The following is a 22,808-nucleotide window of genomic DNA, read 5'->3' on the forward strand; positions in this document are numbered from 1 at the left end:
ATGTATTAAAACTAAGTATTTAAATCCGCTCTTGACATGTACAGAAGAAAAAAATATCTAAAATGTACATCACATTTATTAGACCAGTTGTTGAATTATGCTTTCGTAGTCTGGGACAACTGTACTTAATCTGATATGAGACGCGGATCCAGGATTTTTTCCCGGGCAGAGAGAGAGGGGGGGGGGGGGAGGGGGTCACTCCGGTTCCCCAAAAATTCCAACCCAGATATTTCTTGACAAGCAAAAAAAAAAAAAAAAATGGAGAGGAGGGGGGTGGGTTTTCGTTGACTTTTCAAAGAGTCATACCTAGGATTTTTATACCAACTTATCACGTAAAGATCCTCTTTTCAAGGAAGCATTTGCGTTTTCTGGAAGGGGGTTTCCAATGTCACTTACTCTGCAAATTCCGGGGGGGGCTATAGATCCGCGCATGGATATGGCCGAATAGAATAGTTACAGGTTTACCAATTTTAGCATTGAAGAATCTCTCTATACTTAGAGGCAGGGTGGGAACCTCTAGACAAACTCCGTCATACTACTTAGTTAATAACCTGTCCCAGAATCATTCCCCCTAACTGAAAAAATATATAAATGTGAAAATTATAAGCTACAATTGTAGGTTCCAATCACCAGACAAGAACTTAATTTACAAACATCTTTTGTACCCGACATTATTCGAAAATGGAACTGACCTATAGCTTCCAGGTGAAATTCTAACTTTATAGTGTTTTTTTCAACTTTGAAGTTGGTAACTCCAATTTGAGATGGGTATGACAATTGTGATTTTCATAAGATATTGTATATGTTATTCAAAATATTTATTTGTTTAATTATATTTATGATTATTTCATTTTTAAAAACAAACTTGCAACAAATCATCGGTGGATAAAGGGAAATTTAAGTTTGTTCAAATGAAGGTCCATATATTGTCCTCTTTCAACAGTCCAAGGGAATTAAGTAGTTCATGTAGTTATGGATTTAAAAAAAAATAATGTAAGTGAAAGTATTTTTAATTGTGACATCGTTTATTCAATTTCATTTATTTATTGACAACACTATCATACATTATATACTGACATCTAGTCATGAATATAGAGCATATTAACTTGAAATGAAATTTTTCTTGGTTTTCCAATTTATTATCTTTAATTAGCGAAAATCAATTCAAAAATCAATTTTACATTCATGATATTTTGAAGATCTGTGAAATTCGTTTAGATTGAATTAAGAACACAAAACCATGTCTTGCGACGATGCTTATGCAGCTGCTTGAACTTGTTTTCGCGGGTAATGCAGATTTTGAATTTTATCCAATCAACAGGCGTTATTCTTATCAGTCCGTATCTGCAGTTGTAAACAATATGGCGATCAGGGGGCTACAGAAATAAGTTGTAACAGCAATAAGGTTTTATTTTCTCACATTTCAGCTCTTGTTTACTTTAACCCAGTAGAAATTTCATTTTAAATGTTCAGTCATTTATTCTGTGCATGCATATGCAAATCATGCGTCGCTTATTTACATTTGATACTAACGTTTGGAACCATAGACAGGTTGGGACAAATTTGCCGAAAGAGGACCTAATAACCCGTTTTGGATATAATATCCCAAATGGGATATATATTTACGGTATATGCAATGTAGAATGTTTATGTAATTAAAGCGTAAATCCATATGGTCTTTGGGAAAATCATGAACAGCTACAACTTCTGGTAAATAAGTTTTCGATCTGCAGCTAGGCCAGGAACCTATATACTACACTTATAGTATAATAGTATAGGGCCTATAGGTCCCTGGCTAGGCTACTGTTTTTGTCAGACTCTAGGATAGCACCACAAAGGAATCAATCTTGCAAGATGAAGGGTTAAAGAAACACATAGTAAAAGTTGCTGAGTACGATGTAGATTTATTAAAAAACGAAACCAATTACCCATCTTCTTGCAAGTTAATTGTAAATATAATTATTGGGATATTTTATTCGAATAGGCCATTATAATAAGATAGGTATTTTTGTCTCAATCTGTTTGAAGAATGTATTATGTGAATGCCTGAATAGAATATTACTCGGCTATAGCTTGCTGTGAATGTTACATATAAATATCAAAAGGATAAACACCAATCTTTCTCTGAAAAATTAAATGCTAGCTATATACCACCACTGTTTGCATAAAACATTACAGCCACTTGTTCACAACAAGTTACAGCAAATCATACAACATTCCTAATGCACATTTAGATATAATTGACTATTCAAAGGATAAATAAATCAACATTCACGTCTTGCGTTTATTAGCAAGATGGAGGAAGTAAAAAGCCCCACAAATGAGTTTGAGCTTTTGGGAGACATGGAAGGACAGGACTCACAGGAAAGCACAAATGCAGAGGAAGAAGAATTCCCAAGTTCCAATGAGCAGTTGGTAGGTTATGAGTACACAATACATGTATACTATTATCAGGTATTTGGTATTCTGGTTTGATCAACAAACTATCCGGCTCAAAGTTCAACTGTCGATTTATGTTTTAAAAAGGGAGGATACCTGGCCAACATTTTTGCTCATTTCTCATTGTTGGCCTGAGAAATTGTAAAGTTTTAACTCATGTAGTATTTTCTATAAACTTGTAATCCCATCCTCCTCCTAGTAACATTAGTAGTGTATTCAGGTTTTGTCTGAACTTGACATACAGCTAAGACAATTTGATTGAAATGCATTTAGTAGAACAAATAAAGTAACCCAATCATAATATGGGCAAATGGGTCTTCAGTTACCATTACTACAACATTACATCATTATGTTTGAACATTCAATGTGAACTGAATATTCTGTTTCATTAAAATTAAAAAAAAATCTACATACATGTATTGTAACATATTTGGACAGTACTTTGGAGGCCTTTTCCCACCATCAAGTAGTTTTTACAGGGGTAGGGTAAGTCAATATTTATTTCAGTGTTGTAATATCATATGTGTGGCTTATGGTATCCTTAAACATCTGATTCTGCAGACTGTATCATTTGGATATTTTTGGCATGATTATATAAGTAAAATGTGAGATATAATTTAAAGATGTTCTATCATATCTGGAAACAAAGTTAAAAATGTGTCTTTCTCTCTCTCTCTCTCTCTCTCTCTCTCTCTCTCTCTCTCTCTGAAAGCATGAAGTTTTCTTAAAGTTTCTTTTATTACCTGTTGAATCATATTGACCAGACTGTTTGTGGTAATGTCACAACCAAACCACCCCCTTTTCCTGACCAAATTTTCATATGCATAATTTTTTACTATATTCATATCTTAATTATTAATAATGACCAAAAATGTTTTCCCACATTAGATATACATGTACATGAAATTGTAGTTTTTTTTTTTTTGTTTTGTTTTGTTTTTACCAAAGTTTAATTTCTGGGCAGATAATGGCCAATGCTGCACATACCCATTTAAATAGATTTCATATGTGGACAGTAAAATATCATTACCTCCTACAGATTGTACATTTATATTACACCCACCTTAAGTACATTAGCAGTGGATTGGATAAGGTGTGTGTGTGTGTGTGTGTGTGTGTGTGTGTGTGTGTGTGTTGGGGGTGGGGGTGGGGTCCTTATGTACCTATTGTACAAAGTCGCTTCTATTTTGATTAAAATCAGTTCTTTTCAACTTTTAATTGACCCGGATCCAATATTGGCAAGAGATTTCATATAGCAATATACTGCAATATTTGTATTTTTTATATTTATTGCAATTCAATTTGCAATTATATTTTCAATGAAAAATTTAAATGGTATTTTCTTATTTTACTAAATTCAAATAGCATGCAAAATGACAATGTATATATAACTACATGTATGATAAACGACAAAAATTCTTATAATTGATTATTTACAGTTATTCATCAAAATACATGCACTACAAAACTTTTGAATTATGTTTGACACAACCATAAACATACGTATTCATTTTATTTTTATATAGAGCACAAGCATTTTGCCCGTATATTGGTATATACGGTAATTAAAACAACAAACTGCAATACAATATATATTTTGTTATCATACTGCAAAATACTGGTATTAAAAAGGCCAAGAATGTTTAATCCTTTTAGGGAAAAGATTATAATTAAAGCTATATATTGCTATTTTCACTGCTTCTTTCTTTCTTTTTTTTTTTAATCTTTTTTTTGCTTTCTTGCGGTTCTGTTATTAACTTTGCATGAAAATAAAAATTTCATATTGTCTGACTGCTTGAAAGAGAACATAATGCATGTTTTTATAAATTTTTTGCCTTTAACACTAGCAAAAATTACATTATAGACTTCATTTGAATTTCAATTGAGCTTTTTAAATTAATAATTTTAAGAAAATGTCATCTGCATTTTTTTAGTGTTTTCTTTCTACATAATTATTAACTATATATCTGTTATTTTTTAAGTCAATAAACAGTATTAGCATTGGTTGATCTGTGCCCAAATAACACTCTAAACACTTGTGCATTTATGGGCAAAGAGAGAGAAAATATTGTGTCAGACATTCTTTGATAAATGATTCATTGATTGTAAAGTCACTGTACAGGTGTTAAAACTTTTGTTGTTATTTTATAAACAAGATAAGAAACAGCTGATATGCTTTGCTATTGACACCTTGAAATATTTATTTTGTAATCTTATAAGATTAAATCTTTACAAAAGTTAGTGATAAATAATAAACAGATCTATGGGACACTAAAATGTACAAATAGTCATCTCATTACAGGTAGTTGACGTAAACTATTTTAAAGTAAACAAAGTTCTGCATGATTTTTACATTAGTTCTTCGAAATTTGGTCACTTAATAATAGTAATTTAGAAACAGCAGTTGTGATGGAAAACAGAAAAGATTTATGGAAACGAAAACGTCTACTTGTGAGATGATTTAAATCAATTACTAAGGTAGCATCTATTCTAAGCTAATCCTGTTGTAGTTCATGTGACTTATTTTTTTTTTGTAGCCTAAGCCAGAGGACACCTCCAATAATTACAGGAACGTGACTGCCGACTGGAAGATGTCACTCTCCCGATCTCCAATACAGAACGACGATGTCAATAAATACAGACTGGAGAACAACCAGCTCCGCCTACAGGTCAAACAACTCAACCTTGACCTCCAGTCAGAACAAGGTCAGCTGGTCTCATTGTACTGCTTCAATATATGATGAGGACTAATTTGATTGATTTCTGAACTTATTTCATTTTTAGTTATTTAAAAAAAAATCACAGATAGTGATCCAAGCAGTTTGTTTATTAATTAATGTAGATTTATTTATATATTACTACCAGAATATTTTCAGCGAAAAAAAATAAAGCATAATATATGTGTATTTTTTATTCTTAAAAACGTTGAAAATAATAGTGAAATTTCTAATTTTGTAAGTAAGAATTTTATCATAAAGCATTTCTGAAGATCTATGATTTGAAAATACTTTATGCATAAGTTTTCTATCAATACACCGCATTGATATCTATTACAGAATCCCTGTCTCAAGTGCGCAGAAGATTAAATGCAGTAGAGAAAGAAAGACTTGAAGCAGCCACTCGTTCAAATGCAGAGGTATATATATGTGTGTGTGTTTTTCAGTGTACAAAGTTTACTGTAACCAAGCATTTGGACAGCAGAGTTCCATAAACTACATTAATTCATACAGTATAAGAAAGTTCAGGTACATGTAGTATGTGTCACTGATATAAAGAAATACAGGGTATTTAAACTAGAGCATGACATAGTATGTCTTGATGTGTATTTCCAGATCTCTGAGTTGGAGAGTCAGGTTGCCAAATTGAGGTCACAGCTGGAGAAAGGGGAGGCCACCCGACAAAACCTAGAGTTTGAGCTCACAAAATGTCAGCGAGAAATCAACCACCAAAGGAGCTCTTCCTACGAAAAAGAAACGAAGCTTACTGACTTCAAGGACCAATTACAAGGTGGGACATATGAATTAAAGTAACTTGAGAAACTACTGATTTAAAACTAAAAGACTTTAGAATCTTTATTAAGTTGACTGATTATTTTGTAGCTAAAATTTCGGAATTGACAAGGGACTTGCAGGATACCCAGCATCAGTTAGAGATTGAAAAACAAGGATCAAAAGAGACGGAGGCTCAGCTCAAGATGAGCATTGAGGAGAGAGTAAGATTTTGGTTTATTACTAAGGAGAGAGATTAAAATGAGATTTTGGTGAATATTTGTTGAATATTAAGAAGAGGTAGATTTTGGTGTGCTCATCTAATTAAGGGATGTTGGTGACGGCAGGGCCTGGCTTAAGAGTGTAGAGAGTAAGATTTTTAGAACATTGAGGAGTGAGAGTGAGATTTTGTTGTACATTGAAGAAAGAGACTAAGATTACAGTGAATATTGAGGAGAGAAAGTAAGATTTTGGTGAACGTTAAGGAGACAGAATTTTAGTAACTATAAGGAGAGAGTAAGATTTTCATGAAAATTGAGGAGATAGTTATCTATATGAGTATTGAGGAGAACAAAATTTTGCTATACAGTGAGGAGAAAGTAAGATCTTACTTTACAATGAGGAAAGATTTTGGTGTAATAAGTGTATGTTGTGGACCAATTCAGTTATTTTTTTTATTAATTTGGTAAATGTTTGCAGAAATATCATAAAAATAATCTTAAGAGGATATCTATGAATTATTTGATTCAGAAGTATGAAATGTGACAGTGGATTTCTTTTTTCTTTAGAATCATTCAGTGTCAAAATGTCACACAGAGCTGGATATACTGAGAGCAGAGAGAGACAAACTGGATTCTCTTGTTTTACAACATGAAAGGTAAATACTACATTAGTACTGTACTCATTGTAATATAGCTCCTTACTATCTTTGAGTATCAGTATAGTTGAACCATATTTGTGTGATATTCACATACATGTCTACTGAGCTACAGTATTCAGCATACTTTTTTATGAAGTCAGTTACACAGAATCAGAGTAGGTAGGAATTTTGCAGACAATCATATGTCTGGATAAGACAACATCTTAAACAATTGAAGTTAGCTAAAGGAATTATGATTTTTTAGCTCACCTGAGCTGAAAGCTCAAGTGAGCTTTTCTGATCACATTTTGTCCGTCGTCCGTCCGTCTGTCTAGCTGTCTGTCTGTCTGTCCGTCTGTAAACTTTTCACATTTTCGACTTCTTCTCAAGAACCGCTGGGCCAATTTCAACCAAACTTGCCACAAAGCATCCTTGGGTGAAGGGGATTCAAGTTTGTTCAAACGAAGGGCCACGCCCTCATTCAAGGGGAGATAATTTGGAATTAATGAAAATTTGGTGGTATGTTTTAAAAATCTTCTTCTCAAGAACCACTGTGCCAGGAAAGATGAAACTTATGTGGAAACATCCTCAGGTAGTGTAGATTCAATTTTGTTCAAATCATGACCCCCGGGGGTAGGGCGGGGCCAAAATGGCCGACCAAAGTTTTACATAGAAAGTTATAGGAAAATTCTTTAAAAATCTTTTTCTCAAAAATAGCAAAGGCATTAATGGTCATATTTATATGAAAGCATCCTCAGGAAGTGTAGATTCAAGTTTGTTCAAATCATGACTCCTGGGGGTAGGGCGGGGCCAAAATGGCCGACCACAGTTTTACATAGAAATATATAGGAAAATTCTTTAAAAACTTCTTCTCAAGAATAGCAAAGCCATGATTGATCATATTTATATGGAAGCATCCTCAGGTAGTGTAGATTCAAGTTTGTTCAAATCATGACCCCCGGGGGTTGGGCGAGGCCAAAATGGCCGACCACAGTTTTACATAAAAATATACAGGAAAATTCTTTAAAAGTCTTCTTCTCAAGAATAGCAAAGCCATAACTGATCATATTTATATGGAAGCATCTTCAGGTAGTGTAGATTCAAGTTTGTTCAAATCATGACCCCTGGGGGTAGGGCGGAGCCAAAATGGCCGACCACAGTTTTACATAGAAATATATGGGAAAATTCTTTAAAAATCATCTTCTCAAAAATAGCAAAGCCATGATTGGTCATGGAACTATTTTTGGATTTAAACTTTTCAATAATAAACCAATTGCTACTTTTTCCTAGCCACAGTGCTCAGGTGAGCGATGTGGCCCATGAGCCTCTTGTCATTGTTTTAGACAATGTTCTGGATAACACGACATCCCTATTAATCAGTTTTCAATGTATTTCCTATTTATTTCAGTGCCATATCTGAGTTCTCAGAAAAAATACAAGAACTAGAAAGTAAGTACATGTGTTTCTTTCATTGCTTTTCTTCATACACACTGTATTAAGTATTTAATTACTAAGTAAATTCATTACAAAATTATATGGAAGAATTATTCAAAGTAGGAATAGAATTGATTATTTACCAAGTTACTGTCACTTTCTTTTTCTTTTTTAGGTGAAAGAAAAAATCAAACAGAAAACCTTAGAAGAACTTTAACAGAAATTGAATATGCAAAGGAAAGAGAAGATAGGCTTAAGAAAGATTTAGAGGTATCAGAAAAGGGGAGTTGATATACATGTATATAAATGTTTTATAAAGTTCTTGAGTTGTAATGAATGTATATCATATGGTAAAGATTAAAATACAAGTATTCTTGAATCAAGGTAAGTTCACTAATTAAAGATTCTGTTAATAACGTTATTACTTTGTGTGTAGATGTCCCTACAGAGGCTTCGTACAGTGGAGGAAAACATTGAAGCTGAGAGGGCAGCACATCTAGAAACAAAGTTCAACTCGGAAATCATACAGGTACTGGAAAGTAATATTTTGAAAACAAAAATAGCGCTGTTATAAGACTATTCCAGACATTCAATTTCTGTTGATTTATTCTCTATCAGCTTCGAGTAAGGGACTTGGAGGGGGCTTTAGAGGTAGAGAAGTCGGCCAATGATGAAGCTAACAAGGCAATAGACCGACTCACTAAACAGATCCGAGAGCTGGAGCATTCATATGAGGAGGAGCGGAGGAATAACAAGGACACTAACACCAAGCTAGATAAGCTGGAGAAGGAGTATAGTTCTGTGAAGAGACAGCTGACATCAGAGGTGGAGAACAAGAAAAACGTCATACTAAACCTGTCAAAGGAACTGGAGGTCCATCAGAAAAACTTTAATGAGCTCAAAGAGGAGCTATCTAAGGTCAGTGTTAATAGATCTTGGTACGTGTACTAGATTCAATATTATATGTGTGTACTTATAAAAAATTCATAGACTTTAAACATGAGAATTTTATTGAGAAGTTGACTGTTCAAGAGTTTTTTCATGCAAATCTTTTCAGGCTTTTGTGTAACTTGTAAATTGTATGTATATTGTTATTTTTTTATTTTAATTAACTAGACATGTGGATATTAACATGAACCAGGTTGTTGAAGGTTATACTAATTACTGTATGAGTTACCTTTTGATTTCAGGCCAAGAAGAGGCAGATTTACCTGGAGGAGACGTATGGAGGAAGTATGAGGGAGCTGGAGCTGCTACTGAACAACTTCCAGGTGGACGAAAAACCCAAACGGGCCTCAATATCTAGTAAGTCACTTCTACAGGAACACACAGTATTAAATCCATTGTGACAAAACATCAGATAATCTATTGTCAAACAAATTCTGGGGCACACAGGCTCATTTCTGGTCAGAAAAACTACAGATTACAAATTGTCAAACAGTATCCTTTTTTGATGAGGAATTTAATTAGGGCCCCGCAAGGATTTGCGGGTGCCCTATAGTAATCACTCTGTCTGTCCGTCCGTCTGTCTGTCTGTCTGTCTAGCTGTCCGTCTGTCACTCTTCCGTCCACAAATTTTCTGTTTTTTTCTAATAACTTTTTTTATAGTTGCCCAATCAAGTTCAAATTTGGTATGGTAGTTCAGTAGGCAGAAATACATATTTTGATGCTAAGTTTGCTTCTCTATGTCTTCTGGTTTGGAGCTGGGGTGGTGGGGTAGATTCCTTAACTATGCATAAGAATGAATGGGCAACTTTTTTTATGGTTGCCCAATCAAGTACAAATTTGGTATGGTAGTTCAGTAGGCAGAAATACATATTTTGATGCTAAGTTTGGTTCTCTATGTCCCCTGGTTTGGAGCTGGGGTGGTGGTTTATATACAAAAGCAGTGGCAAAGAGAGATAACTACTGAAGATGTTGCCATTGTAAACTGAATGCTTCTATGAGTCCCTTGGGATTAATTAGCTTTCCTCCTGAAGAAAATCCAGAGCATTATCTTTATCTGTCAAATTGAGATGAATTACCACCTCTGTCTGCAAATGAAGTTTGTTTTGAAGTTAAGTCAATTTGAAATGCTATGAACACTCTGAAATGTGGATTTAAATATAAATATTTATAATTTATTTTTGTTTAAAAGTTATGATTTCTTTGAATTCTAATAACAAAAAAATAGATTAAAGAAGATTTTTTGATTTACTTTTTTCACTTTATGTTAATTCAAGAATATTATTAATTTTTAGGATAGTTGTATAAAAACACCATTTTATCGACCCAGCGGTTCTGAGAAAAAAAGTATCGACCTATTAATACTGAAAAAGTTCTTATTGTAACTTAAGAAGAAAATGATGAGAGAGGTACAATTAATCCCTTGGGATTAATTATCTAGCCTGCTGCAGAAAATTCAGTAGGCTTATCTTTATCTGTCACTTTAAGATTAATGAAACCCCTTGTCTGCAACTGCTGTTTGTTTGAAGTTAAGGTCAAGCCTTCATGATATTTGCATTCATTGAAGGCTGGCATTTTATATAACACATGCTTCATAATCATGATAATTGTTTAAATATACATTCAATGTTAAGTTGTTTTTTACTGCCTAATGTAAATACAAGGATATTATTTTCAGGTTTTTGAATATTCAGGAATTATCTTGAAATTTTAAGAATACAGTTGCTGTTGCTTATTCTTCGTACATTTTTTTATCATTCCGTAAGCTGCACCCTATTAATTCTACCCCATGGCGGGGCCCTTGCTGACTGGTCAGTTTTCTAGTTATTTAAATTTTTAAAGAGATTGTAATGACATGATGGTTTATGAGGAAATTCAATGATGTTATTTTTTATTTCAGAGAGTAAGAAGGATAGTAAAAGTACGGCCCCATCCTCTGTCCTGGAGACTCTACGAGTGACTCTGACTGAGTACAAGAAACGCCTGGATGACACCACAGAGGAAGTGAGTCACCTCTATATAAGCACTGTGTACACTAAATACATGTACAATGTATTAACATCAATATACCGGTAAATATCTATGAAACAAAATCTGTAAAAATTCTTTAAAACTTTAACTCACAAAAATTCTATTTCTATTGAAAAGCTTGTAAAAATGAAAAAGTCCAGCGATGCTCTTCATAAAGAGATTGACCAATGTAAGGAGATGATCTGGGCAAAGGACAAAGCACTGGAAGTAAGTGCATGGAAATAATCAAGAAAAACAGCTGATACATTATTAAGAATTTCCAATAGGGTTTCTAAAATGTGTATATATTCACAGGATGCTCAGAAGAACTACACGAGGACAGCCAAGGAGTTGAACCGAGTGAGATCAGAGTACTCAGAGATGGAGAACAGCATGGCCAAGATGAGAATAACTCTACAGAGCTCCAGTAGTAACTCCACCAAGGACAGGAAACGAGTGCAGGAACTGTCAGAGGAGGTCAGACATATCATACAGGAGTTCTTATCAAAAATAGATGTACTTGTAGTCAGTCTCTGTAAATATAACATCAATGTCATTTTATTTTCCAGATTATGAAATTGGTTAAAAGACATAAAGCAGATGATGAGGTAAAAGAAAAATCTATTTGCAACACAGGATTATTTCATTTCTTTACTGCAGTGGCCGTTCAATAAAAAATTAAATGGAGGGGATTTTACTAAATTAATATGAAATAAACTAGTATTAAAACAGTGAATTATTTCATCTTTGTGTAGTTGTATGGGTGGGGGATGTTATAAGTTGAACTCTTTTTGATCGAGGATTTTTTTTTAAAATTTGGTTATTCAATGGGGGTCTAAAATTGGTAAAATGAAAGATTAGAGTATTTCATACCTACATGTAGGTTAAACATACACCTTAATCTTTATCTTACTAACATTATTTATGGAGTTGTATTCTGTTTTAGGAGAAGCTGGCCTTCCTGCATGGTATGTACCAGCGCCTGCTGGCCGGCCGGGTTATGGTGCCTCCTAAGGATACCTCCATCCATCAGTTTACCTGGGCTGACCTCACTAGTCTCGTGTATGAACAGATGTGTAACTTAGTGACCACTGCTCAGAGAACTGATGAGAAGGTCAGTACTCATAAAAAATCTGTGTATTTAATTTATTATTTTGCTAGGAATAGCTGTGTCTTTAGAGGAAAATAGAGCATGTTTCTACATGTACTCATTAGTAAATGATTTACATATTACAGATAAGACATCTTGAAGAGGCTGTTAGGATGAAGGAGGATGCTTTGGATGACATGCAGAAAGCTCATGAAGATCAGCTTAACAAACTGACAGCATTGACCAAAGAACGAGAGATTGCCTGGAACAAACAGAAAGAGGAAATTGAGGCTCACTACTCACAACTGCTGAATGAAATTCAGTCTCGGTCTAAAGTAAGTTTTTTAATGCTAATGAAATGGAAATTATAGGTTCATTTACTTTCTATATTTAATTTAGTTTATTCTTTGTAACATTTCAGAATGTTGGTAAAAATGATTTACTTGTATGCAAGATATCTCTATCCTGATATATTGGATTATTTTGTTGATATTTTTGTCTTGTAGAAGAGTCAGTCAATGGCGGATCAGGCTTGGGAGAAGATAAGGATGACTGGCACGGTCCAACAAGGGTTAGAGACTGAATGTTCCGATCTGAGAAATCACTTAATGGAAGCCCAGAAACAGAACCGGGCCCTGCTGGCTACCTGCAGTCTCCTGGCCGGTGCCCTGTATCCCACTTTTTCCAGATCCTCCCTCCTGGCAATCCAGAGAAACATGCTGGAGGAGCAGATGTCAAACTGGGAGTTTTGTAGAGAGAGAATGGAGCTTCTGGTCACCACACTCAGTGCAGAGATGAAGGCTGCCGCCGGGGAACCAAGTAAGCTGGAGAAACCAGCCAAGAGGCACCCCCTGCTGACCTTCAGAGTGGGAGTGGTGGCTGTATTGGCTGCTAATAGGCTGAGATTCTTTGGACAGAACTGTAACAGAATGTTTGTGACTTATGACACAGTGATATCCAATATGAATGGAATAGTTGTATGTACAGGGGGAGTGAAATCAGCATTAAAGGCTTTCCCAGGTAACTGTCTCAATATACTGCAGATCATTAATCTTTATTGAAAAAAAAAAAATGTAAATAAAGTATTCTACAGGGCTCGACATTAATGCTTGTCCGCTTGTCCGGTACCAATGAAAAAAAATTACATTCAAATTATATTTGATTGATAGAACAGATTCACTTGCGAACATTTATGTTGTTGTCAGAACAGGAAGTCTAGATAAAATTTTGTTTTATATGACAAGTGTTTGTCTTATTTATCAATAATAACTACACTTATAAATCAAGCACGTTTTATTTTTTAATTCAAGTAATAGATGTTTTCAAGTTGACAGAATGACATATTCATTGAAAAATTTTCGAACAAGTAAAGTTGAAGTTCGGACAAGTAAATATCTTGGTCACTTGTCCGAATGGACAAGTAGGAAAAAAAGTTAATGTCGAGCCCTGTTCTATAACTAATTTGTACTTTGTAAGTAAGTAAATTTTATTTGAAATCACACTATTTACAAACATATTGAACAGAAATATAAGCTTTAAACCACTTAAATCAAACTAGTGAGTAAATTAGTATTAGGATATACGCGGTAACTGATTTGGGGGTTTATGAGTAATAAGCAACCTTGAGGCATATGACCATTTCTTGGCTGAACCTACTAACTACATGTAGTATACAAGAATTTTAGCATACTTCCAGGCTGTATATTATTTTCATAATCAAAAAGGGGAACCTTTTTTGTGTTTGCCTTAATAATTAGATATATTTATTGTCCGAGGGAATACATTTATGTTTAGAAGTCTTTCTGTGAAGAGATAATAAATGGTATGATTATTGTTTGCCAAATATTGCAAAATACATAGCTAAACTTAAAATGGACATCACTAGCATGTATACAAATATATCTACACTTTACAGGAGATACAGAAGAAAGAAATACTGGAGAGATGCACAGTGCCATTTTACAATGGTTGTCCAGCACAGAGCTGTTAAACACTGCCACCACTTCAATGTCTGAGCTTTTAGAGGTCACAGATCAGATCAAGGGCAAAGAGAAAGGTCAGTATTATAATTTCTTTATAATTTCAAAAAGTTTAAAATTTTGTTTAGAAAGTGTGTCAATTTTTTTTAAGCTTTGATCCTTTCTTCAGAAAAAGAAAATCAATCTTTCACTCTGTTTTCCAGCATCAGCTGTAGAGATGAGAGCTGTTGTCAATGCCGCCAGGAATTCCTTTACCAAGCTGGTGGACAAATTGTGCCGACAGTTTGAGGGAATTTCCCCTCATCCTGGTTTAGGTGGTAGAGATCGTAATTCTCTTATCAGGGTTCTTGGGAGAGGTCTCAGCAAAATATGTGTTGGAAAATCAGTGGACCAGAAAGGACAAATGGTCCCAGCTCAGGTACAGTAGTAAAAGTGATTATCAGTTTTAAATACAGTCAAACTACATGTATGTTATCTTAACTCAGTGGGACCAAGAAAAAACTTCGAGATATATCCGGGCACTCAAAATGTCAAGGGTTTTTCATATATACTTAAAAAAAATTGGCAAGGACTTCAAATTCACTTTGAATTACCTGTATTCATTGTACTGTATTCCAGATATTAGTGTTTAAAATACTGAAGTTGAACTGCAGATACTGATTGCAACCTCTACATCTGACTAAGTATCTATTTTGATGTTAATCTCTGTGTTAGTCTCTAAACTTGGAGGTATTTGATTTTGTACAGGAGTTACTTGGAGCTCTACAGACCCACATTCTGGATTTTACTCAGAGGCTGCACACAGTGGAAGTGGAGAGGAGGCAGCTGGTCCTAGAACTGGGTCGTATGAAGGACGAGTGTGCTGACCTCCCACAGAAAGAGGACATAGAGAGGCTACAGGACCAACTCAGCACCATCAAGGGCCAGGTACAACAAAAACAGTACACTGGGGAAGCTCCAACATAGCAATTTATTATTTTTGTTCTACATAGAAAATTATTGTTTTGATTTCAAACAGCATTCACTCACCACTTAGTCTGTAAAAACCTTAACAAATATGAAGACTACTCAGAAAGAATACATTCATGTGCAGCAGTACTTATTCATTTTGATTGCAAGAGCATCCTTTGAATTTTTGTTTTTCATACATACAGGACCTTGATGTAGTCTCCATTGATAAGTTTGAGAGTGTGTGTCAGGAACTGAACAATGCCTTACAGCGGGAGCAGCAGGCCCAGCAGCTGTTGGTAGAACAGAGTCGTCAGCTAGAGGAGATCACAATGAGGCTGGATCTCTACACAACAGAGGGCATGGAGAAGGAACAGACTCTCTCAGAGGCTGTACACGTAAGTTACTGGGGGCGAATGGGATGAAAGACAAGTGGAGAGTTTAACACGAAATGGACCATGGGGGTTCTACTGCATCTAGGGAGTGAAATATAAACAGACAATTTCAAATGTTCATAGATATTTCTGTTTGAAAGTAGGACACGTTGTCAAAGATCAACTTTAATTCTAAAAAAGTTTTGGTTGGTGTGAGTAGTAGTGGTGATTGTTTATGTGAGGAGGTGGAGTGGAGGTAGGGATGGATGTTAAATAAGGGATTTTCAACACTTCTTTTGAAAATATTTGGTACTGTTCAGCTAAGATACTGAACAAGTAGTCAGTATGAAATAAACACAACTTGTTGTTCTTTCTAGGGGCTGACGGAGACTAAAGGTGAGCTGAAGAGGAAGGAGCAGACATTGAGGCAGCTGAACAGACAGGTGATATCTCTGGAGGGAGAGAAGAAGGCCCTCCTTACCAATGTAGCGGATGCTGAGAAGGCATTGAGGACTGTAGCCAGGTGTGTTAGTCCAACCAAATACCAAATCTTTTGTAGAAAACAGTCTTCTCTTCTTTTTGTTTCTATACATTTATATTTATGGAATTACATTTACGAGGGTTGATCCAAAAGTTTGTGGAATTTCTTCATATTTTATTTATTTTTAAGTGGAATTGCTTGAAAATTACATATGAAAATATAGACACTTGATGAACATTTTAAATTAAAAAACATTTTAAATATCTTTGAAAATAACTCTATGGTAGTTGCCATAGAAACGGTTGTTTGGAAATGCAGGGGAGAAATTAACATGTTTATTATCAGTTTAATTCTTAATATGTGAAATGAGAATTAAACCGCCCTATATGGTATATAAAATGAAAATTATGTTATTATTACGATTGCCTGATCTTTTATAAACCTTTGTGTGAGAGTTTTACTGATTTTACTGGATATTTAGTTTATTAATTGATGATTTATTGTTCATCTTTAAGTTGTTAGACAACATCAAATTTCAGTCAAATCATGCGTTTTGTGAAAATCCTGTTATCACTCATCTTAAACGCGTATATTATTGACATAGGCTTGGGAAAAATGCATTTAGTTACTTGTTTTCCGGTGGCATTAGAAATATAGGAAAACTAGAACTTCCATGCCATGATGGACGTTGATTAAAGTTATGGTCACTTTTTGGAGGCTCTGTTTTAAGTGCGTATCCCCTAGACAAGTTAAAAGTGTAAATGAACGTTGTCGGCTGACGTGCTTTTCTTGACATTGATACTGAAATTGGAACATCATATGGAAAGATGGGTAGTATTTTGAAATATGAGTGAAAAATGAAGATAAGTTGGTGCGAGAGGATACCCAGGCTTTTCTGGAGAAAAAAAATGCAGAAAAGGGCAGCATTTTGTAGAATTACATATTCGAATTGGACGTATACTACATTAGGGCAAAATGCATCTATAACATGATGTGACATATCTAACTTGACATTATGTTGAAGTCTCTCCCAGGTTTCACAACTGTCCATTTTCAGAAAGCTCGTGTGACCTTATTTGTATTTGGAAAGTGGTAAAATTTTCCAATATTGTTGCATTATGATTCTATATTATGAATATGCCTATTGTTTGCTTTCATCAAATCACGAAAAGATTTTAGAAAGAAATTTCACAAACTTTTGGATCAACCCTCGTACATACAGGAAAATAACCTGGAACAACCAATTTTTCAAAAAAATTAAAATACTCATTCTGTAAGAAGCTTAACTACTGTTAGGAAAAAGTTAAGCATATTTTTGTGTATTTTATATTATTAATCACTACATGTATTAATAATATAAATGATATTTAATAACAATTGTAGAGATAAGGAAACATTGGCCCAATATCTCAAAGCTGTTACTATGGCATTGGAGCAGGTGAGCGTTAGCTTCTACTAAGTGGATTTAGTATTTACCTACTTTTAACTTCAAAGTAACCCAGGTGTACTATAAAACACACACTTTGTTGGCAGGCCAAGAAAGAGCTGACCCTGGCTAAGGGCATCACAGACTTCTCTTGGACTAAAAGGTTACTGAATGCTGACTTCATTCCTAGTGATGTCGGCAAGGCTGGGCCAGAGCTCATTGCTGCACAGGTTTGTACCATTAAACAAAACATAGTCCTTGGTGTTTAGTGAAGAAAATAATTTTTTTTTTCATGCAAGTGATGGTATCTACAATACAGTACAAAAATGAAATTCAGGTGTTTAATGTTAATGATGTCAATTTTTAAAAAAATTTTGTCACTTGTACATGTATTATACTAATATAAATTATAGTGAATTTAATGAACAATTAAAAATTCCCAGTTTATGTCAGAATTATTTTATATTTAAAGGTCAAGTATAATATTTTTGTGAAAATTCATAATTATTCATTATTGTCAGCCTCTGGAGCAATATGAATGACATTCTGAGATCTATTTATTTTTTTGTCACCAATTTCCATCACTAATAGTCGTTTAAACTTACCTGTGTGACAAGTGGATCATTTATTGTAAATTGCTTATCTCCCTTGTTGCGTAACGTCATCAGAGACAGCGTGAAATAGGAAGTGCATGCTATATTGCCGTGTTTGGAACATTATTGTTTGCAAGATGTTGCCATGTGGGCTTTTAACTGTACCAATAAATCGGAACAAGACATGAGTATATATTTAAATTTTTACGCACCTGAAATTGAGGGCAATATGGACATTCAATTTATAAAGAGATGGTTTTGAGCCCAATAAACACGAAACACTATAATGTCTACATAAATGTAAGCGACATTTTACATAGACCAGTTTAGGCTACATTTTAATTATTAATTAAAAAATTATCTCACAAATTTCTTGGTTTTATTTCAAATTTAAATTGCATTTTTCAATTTGTCAGTTTAGGTATTTATAGCCGCAATACTGTTTTAGGGAAAGTTTTTTTTTTTGATTCTTGTTACAGTAATCAACAAGATCACAAGTACCTGAGTAACCTGACGATTGATTCATGTACTTTGCCCCTCCCCCCTACTGAAAATAAAACTGAGCAAAATATATATGAATTCCTTGTCCGTCATACCAGTACTTCGATATTTTATATTTTCCGCTTTTGTTAAGTTTTAGAGATTGGCCCATTAGAGCATGCACTCGGTATATACATGACTGAACATTACGCGGCGCCATGTCAAAAGTACATGTATTTCGGCGTAAACCTGTAACATGCTGGAGTAAAAAAAATAAAATACTAAAAAAATTCATATACTGTGAAGGACTTGACTGACAAAAAACGGAAGGTGTGGTATAATAGACAAGGAATTGATTATCTGCCAAGTTATCGTGTCTAAAAAAAATCTCAGTTGGGATGTCATAATTTTAGATAATCAAGAGCACTTTTTACTATACTTATGTAACTAGACTTTGTCGAGTGTCTCTAATGGCATCACAAAAAGGGGAGGTAACTCTATTGATGAACGTTATTTTTAGCGATATTTGAACAGGTAAATAAAGAAAACAATGAGGTTTAAAATTAAACGAATATTGTAATCCTTCTTTTTAACCATTGTTTACAACATATATTTACAAGTATATCTATTTCCTTGATATTTGACCTTTAAGAGTATAACTTTGTCTTTGAATTTTGTCAGAATTTGGTGGGGGCGTTTGTTGAGACTCAGAACCAGGCAATCAGTAAGATCAAGTCTCTGGAGGAGGAGATAGATACACACCAACAACACATCAACACGCTGAAACGGGAGCTCAGCGACGCTGTCCGCCGCGAGTATGACGAGAGTGTTAGTATCCTCATTATCTAAAACACTATGTCGCTGATTTTAACTCTGAAACAACTCAGTATAGAATGTATAATACAGAGACCTTATTAAAGCCAGAATATTACCAGGTATTAAGTATGTAGTAATAATTATATTTACATATATACACTGTATTGTAGGCCATTTAGACACTCTTGTTTAATGTATAACATTTTTTAGGCTGAAATTCCTACACGTGACCACAATAGAGACATGGATATGACTCAGTCAGAAAGTTTCTTGCCAATCAGGTACTAGCTGATAAAGATGTTAAAAAAGTTTTTGTACTTTAAAAATCTTTCCAATAGGACCTTTGATTTCATACCTGTATTGCATAAGTGCATTGTCAATGTTTGTGTTTAAGTTAAGGATAGTGTAAAGTTTTGTTTATGTGTCACTTTAGAGAGGACTCAGAAATCTCCTTTGGTATGCCTAAGGCAGCTACACCCAAGTCTAAGAAGCTGGATTCATCTCTCAGGAGATCAGAAAGGTACTAGATATAATCGGTTTTATGTGTGGAGTTTTAGAATGCTTTTCAATATGGTTGTCAAATGCAGAGTTTTCATTTGGTTAACCACAACTTTGTTTCGACTGATTGGTAGAAAAAATTCTGGTATCAAAATGCTTAATCAAAATTAAAAAAATGGAATCGAAAAGCTAATAATTATTTTCACTTAATATATGAGTGAATAATTCTCAGATGGCACATACGTAAAACAATATACCGGGTAGAGTTAGTCATTGTTAAATTTTTGAGTGAAAACTTGGACTTCAGAATTTTTAAGCAAGTGATTCCATCTGTAAATATCCATTAAATTACTGATAGAAAAGTTTGCAATCATTTGATTATAAACCATTTAGAATTGCTACTCAAATACACATAAATTCTAGAATTTTCTTGTATATATGATCACTGTATCAAACTATATATTCAATTTCATTTTAGTGATGCCAAGCGTTTTATTCAGAAATGGTATAAGCTTTACATTGCAATATATTTGATAACAGTACTTGGTTTTATTAGACATAGTGGATTGTTATTTAATAATGAAGAAAAATATTAACCAATTTAAGGATAAATTTTGTTAAAAATTATTCTCTACACAAAGGAGTGCAATTAAAACTAAATAATTAGATGTTTGATCTAATATCAGTGGTCTGCCTTTTAAAATGTGCATGTACTTGTACATTTATATTCTAACCAACATAAAAGATTCATTTTCAAGTAGTTGAAAATACATTGTATAAATATTTTGACTTGTGTGTTTTATATTTATATATACATGTAGTGCATATATGTATATATAATTAAGATTGTGTGTTTTATATTTATATATACATATAGTGCATATATGAATATATATTTCCATTAAGATTCAGTACCATATTGTCATTTTACTTTTTTCCATGTTTCTGTACACTGTTCAATCCAACAACCTTAATTTCCATTCTATGCCATATCGGATAATATATATGTTTTGTTTAAATTTTAATGATTAGTCCTGAGGATTTAACTAGTACGATGTATTTACGTCATGTTGAAATTTAATGACAAGTCCTGAAGATTTAGTACGATTACCAGCACCCTGTGATCTTCAGTAGTGAGTATCGCTCGGAGTCGAGCCACTGACAATTCTCCAATTGTACAGTAATTGACTCTGGAGGCTACATTTGATTTAGCCTCATCCTCTTACTTTCCCCAGGATTTTCTTTTTCAAAAACAGAGTATTCTTGTTTTATTTTATATTTAGTGTTGGGGAAGTAGAGGTATAATTTTTTCAAGTATTTAAAATATTCTGTTCATTTACTTTATGTTGATTTTTGAATTCACTGAGACACTGTATTTCAAACTTAATGAATTTATTTTCTATAGTTGATATTTCCGTTTTAACTCTGTCATTTAAAACTAATGCTACTAATGCCTACATGTACTTCTAGACTAGAAACTTTATCATAATCATGTGTCATCTTTTATTTAAAAGTCAGTTATTTCTGCATATTTCAGTGAATTATTTTGTTTTCCATAAAAAATCCTTTCCTTTTATTATCATAAGATGATTGATATCACCAGTTAATTGTTTGAGTATATTTTACAGGTCCCCAAAATTCCAGACTCCAGTTAGGTCTAGTCGATCGACCAACATCCGTCCTAAAGCATTTGAACCACACGGGAGGTAGCAGAATGTAAAGGGGGACAACTCTACAGGGTTAGCATTCCATACTGTCAGCTGTGATATATCTACACAAACCAAATATACTCACTCATTTCTTCTGACCACATAATTCCAATCAAAATCCACCAAACATCTGTCATTTGACTGGGATCTGTGGTAGTCATAGCCTTCCGATGTAACAGATCCAGAAACCTGAGGATTTTTGTGTAAGACTGTCTTTGTGGTGCTATTGTTACTAAGAGATGATATTGTTCTATTGTATGTGTGTATCTGACTAAATGTTTAGAAGTTTATAGATGAAATTGTTATGCTTTCAACAGATTGCATTTTAATTTTTTTTAAAAATGGAAATTATGTATGAATGATGTAGTGTACATGTGTATTTAATAGAAATTAGTTCAAAATTTGTTTTTCTCCTTTTAGTAAGGTTTTAGCAAGAGGTGTGTATTGTAATTACTGAACTTTGTTTTATAAACGATATTGACTTTCATTTCCCATGACCACCAAAGCATAGTGTAATTTACCATATCATTGTAGGTCAGTATTTTTAATATATTTATTTCTAGCGTACATTCCAGGAAGTAAGTAATATGCAGTATGCAGTCATAACATTGCGTTTTTATTTTTAAAAAAACATTTTTAAGTGAACACATTTTCACTTTGATTATATAATGAAGTAATTATGCATTTACAAATTTCATGTTATATCCGTCCTAATTTATTTTTTACACTTATGTTTTTGTGCCTATTTTTTATTTTGTTAGTCTCTATATTTGTGTACAGATTCCCTTCCAATTCTTTTATTTTGATTCTAATGAAAAATGGCCCCAACGTACTTTGTACTATAGACTAAGATCTGGCAAATACCAGTACACATATACTTTTGTCCTACTGTGCTCTAAACATAGCCTAGAGTTTTATTGATGATTGAAAAGTGTATTCCTTGAATTTTGACCATCTAGCTCTAAAGGTTTCTTTTCTGTAATATTCATTTCTGTATTATGAACATAATGTATTATCTTAGTAAATGTTTACTGTGGAGAAAATACACACGAGAAATGTTTACAGGTACTTGTATATTACCATGCAGGTATGTACTGGGTAACATGAAGTCAAGCAAGAGGTGAAATTTCAAGGCAAAACTGTTTTGTCAATATAATAGATAATACATGTACTTTGAAAAACAAAAACATTCTTTGTAAGAACAGACATGTTGACTCGAAAATGTATCAACTCTGATGT

The 22,808-nt window shown here is 33.7% G+C and overlaps 1 protein-coding gene across 5 annotated transcripts; it reads left to right on the plus strand.

Annotated features, from left to right (window-relative positions):
• Positions 1-1,329: 1,329 nt before the first annotated feature.
• LOC134239583 (coiled-coil domain-containing protein 171-like) lies at positions 1,330-21,901 on the plus strand. Of its 5 annotated transcripts, none has more exons than XM_062721752.1 (32): positions 1,330-1,405; positions 2,292-2,415; positions 2,878-2,925; positions 4,977-5,145; positions 5,496-5,575; positions 5,772-5,946; positions 6,039-6,151; positions 6,716-6,804; positions 8,195-8,235; positions 8,396-8,490; positions 8,657-8,749; positions 8,839-9,138; positions 9,411-9,525; positions 11,066-11,169; positions 11,314-11,403; positions 11,491-11,652; positions 11,745-11,783; positions 12,122-12,289; positions 12,412-12,600; positions 12,772-13,285; positions 14,181-14,321; positions 14,448-14,662; positions 14,992-15,171; positions 15,399-15,590; positions 15,944-16,089; positions 17,431-17,485; positions 17,581-17,703; positions 19,228-19,374; positions 19,573-19,643; positions 19,796-19,882; positions 20,339-20,365; positions 21,489-21,901. In XM_062721752.1, exons 2-32 carry the CDS (start codon positions 2,296-2,298, stop codon positions 21,568-21,570), a joined length of 4,170 nt encoding a protein of 1,389 aa, XP_062577736.1. In that variant the 5' UTR covers positions 1,330-1,405; positions 2,292-2,295; the 3' UTR covers positions 21,571-21,901. The 5 variants fall into 5 exon arrangements, with proteins under 5 accessions (XP_062577736.1, XP_062577739.1, XP_062577737.1 ...); XM_062721755.1 differs by lacking the exon at positions 20,339-20,365 and adding an exon at positions 20,949-20,993 and having other exon boundaries at positions 21,489-21,575; XM_062721753.1 differs by lacking the exon at positions 20,339-20,365.
• Positions 21,902-22,808: the final 907 nt, after the last annotated feature.

The sequence above is a fragment of the Saccostrea cucullata genome, unplaced genomic scaffold (genome assembly GCF_032062105.1).
Source record: "Saccostrea cucullata isolate Sc308-1 unplaced genomic scaffold, CSIRO_AGI_Scuc_v1 ctg80, whole genome shotgun sequence".
In the NCBI taxonomy this organism is placed as follows: Eukaryota; Metazoa; Mollusca; class Bivalvia; order Ostreida; family Ostreidae; genus Saccostrea; species Saccostrea cuccullata.